This window comes from Belonocnema kinseyi, chromosome 4, assembly GCF_010883055.1.
Source record: "Belonocnema kinseyi isolate 2016_QV_RU_SX_M_011 chromosome 4, B_treatae_v1, whole genome shotgun sequence".
Classification (NCBI taxonomy): Eukaryota; Metazoa; Arthropoda; class Insecta; order Hymenoptera; family Cynipidae; genus Belonocnema; species Belonocnema kinseyi.
Window position 1 is genome coordinate 149,244,038 of NC_046660.1, and position 5,839 is coordinate 149,249,876.

At 30.9% G+C, this 5,839-nt stretch overlaps 1 protein-coding gene across 1 annotated transcript in view; it reads right to left on the reverse strand.

The window, feature by feature from the left end:
• Positions 1 to 2,224: 2,224 nt before the first annotated feature.
• The window catches only part of LOC117171159 (voltage-dependent T-type calcium channel subunit alpha-1H-like), a 1,009,801-nt gene continuing 1,006,186 nt past the window's right edge, over positions 2,225 to 5,839 (reverse strand). The window contains exon 22 of the mRNA XM_033358216.1: positions 2,225 to 2,281. Coding sequence (XP_033214107.1) covers positions 2,225 to 2,281 — 57 coding nt within the window. The remainder of the gene's footprint in view (positions 2,282 to 5,839) is intronic.

A 5,839-nucleotide genomic window follows, 5' to 3' on the forward strand; every position in this document is an offset into this window, starting at 1 on the left:
CTTTAACTTGACAGACTGTATCTCACGGTTGTGAGACGTGGTTGTGGCTGAAATTTTACCGCGATTTCGCTGGAAGCGGGTGCAATTTTTCAGATTAGCACCAGCCCCCGGCGAAATCCTGCGGTTGTCCTTATGACAAATTTTTGATAATATATATCTAATGCATGTTCTGAAAAATAAAAAAAATTTTATATTTCTCTTCAGAAATGACGCCACCAACCGAAGAAATCCCATTAGAAGCAGACAGAGCAGAAATGATAACGACAACTTTCCAAGTCAATTTTAATACATATGCTGAATTGATGCGTTTCTTTTGTTGCTCAGTGTTGATAGGTATACCATTGACCTATCAACACAGAAAATATGGCACTTTTCTTTGCAAGGAGTGCTATGACACAAAGATTAAAGAAACGGAACAATCAGATTGCGCACAACTAATCGACCCTCATTTAGCATCCGAATCCCCACACCTTCTTTACTGTTGCGTCTGCAAAAGGCAATTATTTGTAGTTTGCAGTCGGGCACAAGACTGTGAAACATGCGTTCGCAAATTGCTTCGACGATACGATCGAAGAAATGCCAGAATTGTGCCCGATGCAAATGCATAAGTGTATTTGGACGTTAAAACCAGCATACTCAAAGAGTATGTCACCTTTTATTACGGAATTCTTTATACGGGCTCTCCATTCAAAAAATAAACAATGATAAATGAGATAATTTTATATAATCCAATGTGTTCAAAAAAAGCAAACCAGATATTAAAATTTGATCATTGAAAATAAGAAATAAATTTTTTTTTAATTTAGTGCCACAATTATGTACATTTTGCAACCTAACGTAATGCTATTATCGATAAATACGATTGTCATATTTTAAATGCGAATTTAATATTATTGTTGTAACGATGCATATTTGAATAAATTTTACTTTAAAATCTACGATATGTTGTATAAAAATGAAGAATAAATAAAATAAATAAATAAACAGTTTCTCTAACTACTGGTCGGATAAAAATCATCTACCATAACACCATGTAATTTAAATTAATTACCAATGCCATGTTATCTACAAATCGAAAGATTGATGTTTGTCTTTTACAGATAACATGGCAATGGAAAGAAACCTCTCGAAATCTTCAGCTGTACAAACCCTTAATGAAATAAGCACCGAATACGATTTTTCGAAACCCATTTTCATTGTTGAGACATTAGGTCACCACGCCGAATTGCCACCATTTGCGGCAAAATGCATAATACATAAAAATAATGTAAAATTTTTATATGAAGGTGAGCCTGCATCTACAAAAAAGGATGTGAGACAAATTGCTGCCTGCTATATGCTAGAAGCGTTAGCAGCAAAGTTTATGTTTTGCGAAGAAAATTATACTGAAGTAGAGAGCAAAATTAATCATAATGTAAATGTGAACAAAATTGCCGATGCTCAAGTTTGTACAATTAAAATAAAACTTCACAAATGGTCGAACGCATGTGCAAAATGTTACGAGAGAGGGCACTTAGCTCCATATTGCTTCCGTCCACGTAGAAACTATAGATATAACATGTAATTTTGCATTTTAAGACACTAAAATATAATTTTGTATTAAGCGTTGTTATATATATATATATATATATATACCCTTCTACCATACGTTCGAACGCGGAGTTCGCACCATGTGGGACTCTGAAGCCCCACCTGGACGCTTCGTCCGGCATTCGACTTAGGGGGGAGGTGTCACATCCCGTGACGTATATATATTTTAATATATTTATTTATATATTTGCATGATTATAATATATAGATATATAGAATATATAGATATAGATATACTGAACACATTGCAAGCCGTATAATATATCTATATATATATTCGTGACGTATGCGTATGCAGCGACTTCCCAGCATGCAGAGACGTGCATTAGGCCCTATAAAAACCGAAAGTACCAGCATGGGCCAGTTATTAGTTCTTCTCTATTTCTACGATTTTCTCGGACACAAGCCGTCTAGTCCAGTGTCTCAAACCGGATTTCGTCGTGTATTGGTGTAATACACGAAATGTGTAAGAAATGTTTATAGTCAGCTCTAAAATTCCTTTTGTTTAAACTCCTTGGCCTACAATAAATTTGATCCTTTTATTTTAAGGTACTGGCCAAGGACTAAACTCGTCTTCCATCATCTTCGTGCTTTTTATAAATTCCATTTTTCAATTATTTACAATAAATTAATTTCACATATTATTATTGGCTACTCTTTCCTCTTCCTTGTGCGAGATCTTCAATCTCAACTAAAACGAGGAATCTAATTAAAGAGGGAGTATTTTACGGTCTTCATGACGTAACAATAGAAAAATTATATGAAAAAAAATAGATTTTTTTTCTTAAAAATATAATTTTTTTTAACCGTCTTTTCAAACAGGGAAATTTATCTGTTTATTGAGGGTTTAATTATTTGTCTTAAAATTTCTTAATGGTTAGTGAAAAATTAATTTATGTAAAATGAAATTAGATTATATCATTTTTGGTAGAGAACTGATATTTGAAATAAAAAATTTATCTTTTTTGTTGAAAATTCAACAGTTTGTTTGAAAATACATATATTTCGATGAAAATTCGTGTTCTTGGTAGAAAATTAGTCTTCTTGGTTGAGAATTGATCTTTGCGATTAAGAACAAAATTATAAAGTTGCACATTCCTTTTTTTTTGTTAAAAATTAAATTCTTCAACTAAAAATTTAACTATCCCACTTTCAGTGAAATATTGAAATTTTGAATTACAAATTGATATTGTTGTGATGAAAAATCAATTATTTATTTCAAACATCGTCTTTTTTTATATAAAATTAATCTTCTTCATTAAAAATTCATCTGTTTGTTTGAAAATTCAACTATGTTGCTTATTTGGATTTTAGTTAAACAAAGAAACTGGTACACTTGGGTTGGGTTGAGACGGTGTGTCAATTTAACGGTATTGTAGCCCGTTGAACCCGAAAGTGATCGATGCTTAGCGTACGGGATCCTAGAAAAGATCATCCCACCTGTTTATAATATAAACGATGAGTGCTATTTGAAGAATTGTTAGGATCCCAAGTTTGAAGGTCATTGCAGATACTAAGTTTATTGAAGGACGTATTAATATTTCAAAACAAAAACCTGTACATTCAATGCTCATTAAAAAAATTTTTTCAAATGTTTCTGTTAATTAGTTGTATCATTAACACCTAGCTAAAAATTAGCGTTATTTTCTAGAATTAATATCCTTGTTCTGATCTCGATAATAGTTAAATGGAAAAGCACCTGGACGGAAATCAGAAGTTCTGTGGTATTGTTCCCACTGGAGCGAAAGAGAAAGATCTTTTTTCGAAAAAAAGTTTTAATTTTACACAATTTTATGCGAATGACCTGTTCATCACTACAGGTCTTTAAACGTTGTTTACCTCAGAAACTAGAAAGAAAAGCATGGCTGACTTCGAGAATAAATACAAGATGAAGAATGAATCATTCCGGAAATTGTTTCAATCACACTTTTCATCTTGCTTTCGCATCGAATAACTCCAAGTTGAATTGTTTTTTAAATTTTTATGGAATACAATACGTAATTTGTAAAAGGTAAATGTTTAGCGTATTATTTACTTTTAATGTTTCGGCATTAACAAATATTCTCGAATGTTCCGCGGATCATTTAAATGTGAGATTTACTTCGAATATCGGCAAATTTTCAAGAAAAATCTAATAATTTTTCCATAAATTTCGCCAAAGTCAGAATTTTAAACAACGTGTCCTAAAATATATAATGTAATTAGATATCTCTTATATAAATATCAACATTCATGTCACTGTATGATTTAAAATTGAAGGGATTACTAACTTGTGAATGGATCCAACAATGACCGCTACACAGTGTGCGGGAACCTGGAAAATATCATCAGGCTTGTTTATAAATTGAACGATCAATACTTAAGTATGTCATTCTCTTTGAATGATTAGAGCCGATAGTATGAATTTTTTGAGTCGCAAGCTGATGTCCATTTCGTAACGTGAATTTTCTTAAAAAATACATTGCAGATTTACAGTTTGTGATTAATTCTGTAAAACGTAAAAGATTTGGAGATACTAAAAAATTTCGAAAATTCAATATTTAAACAGCTGTTGCTGATTTCCATTTGAGTTGAACAAAGAAACTGGTTCACATGGTTCGGGTTGAAACTATGTGTCACTTTAACGATATTTTAATCTTTTGGACCCGAAAGTGATCGATGCATAGTGCACCGTGTAAGCGAACCTGGAAAAGATCATTATGTCAGTTTATCAATTAAACGATTAGTAATTATTTCATTTTATTCAGTTAGTTGGAGAGTACGACTCCTGAAAAAATGAAAAATTAGGAGGTTTAATCAATGACAAAAAGCAAGGCTGCATACACTGTTAAAAATAATATTAACTTTAATATACCCATGTGTATGAAAATTAATATACTAAGCATATGAAATTGCCATTAAGAGCTCGTATATTAAATTTCATAAACATTCACGTTAATCACTTACGAGAAAAATCATATAATTTCATTTTTCAAAAATTAAAAAAAAGTTTAGCTGTAATTTTCGATGTTAAATAATAAAACATGATACTCTCTTCCTGTTATCCAAAAATAAAATTGAATTTCAAATCGAAAAGTTCAATCAAGCAAATAAATAACAGACGTAACCTAAAATTAACTGTATTCGACTTAAATTTTGACCATTTATAACGAATTTAAGAAAAAAATTTACCCGCACATTGAACTTTCATTATAAATAACAACTGAGTCGACTAATTCTAGATTGATTATTTAATTCAGAAGAATTGACAAGATTTAAAGAAATGAAAGCAGGTTGAGTTTTTAAGAACATTGCTGTACTCGCAATCAAGTTTTTATAATAACGGTTATCAACTGTCAGGGAATGAAGTATTTTCGTTTTTTTTTGTTTTTTTTTGACCTTATAAGAATCGATCTATATATTATGAAGTTATCACCATATAATCAATGGGTATCCGAACTTAGAATCATGTTACGCAGTTGAAATTGCTGTATTGTATATTAGGAATACTTTTTTAAGTTTTGTCGAAATTTCATTCAAATTGGTATATTTTTATACTTATTATGCTCGGATAACATTTTCAGGACACGATAAAGCACCGTTAGTACTCGTATGTTCAAGGTACCCGATTTCGCTCATTCCGCTTACTGTAAATTTAAATTGGGAAACATGAAATTTTTATCGCTGTGAACCTATCTTTTTTGCAATTTATCATGCGCATGCTAATAATAAGTTTACACTGTACTTTTTGATACAAAACTGTTATTTTCATGATAGTTTTTAGTGAAAACTATTGCAAGACCTGATAAGCTACAATTTATATAATAATCAGACCTTACAAGGATCTATCCATATAAATACATATACCGGGTGACTTTCGGCATTTTATATTTTCCTTTACGATACAAGAAACTCACTAGAACTTAATTTTTCTTATAAAAAAATCAATATTTTCACGTCTCCGACAACCTGTTCACAATTTTTGAAATATTTAGCAAGAAAGTATTGAAAACGCCAAGTGCGACTCAATAAAGATCATTACAAAGTCTTTTAGTCGCCGTTTGAAAAATATTTATGGAATATTAAAAAATGGTTATTATGGAATATATGTACCTACATTGAGAAAAATATTATAAATTAATTAATTAATTAATAATTATATCGCTAATTAATTAATTAAATTAATAATTATATCGCTGGAAGCGGGTGGAATTTTTCAGATCAGCTCCCGCTCCCGGCGAAATCCTGCGGTTGTCCTTATGACAAATTT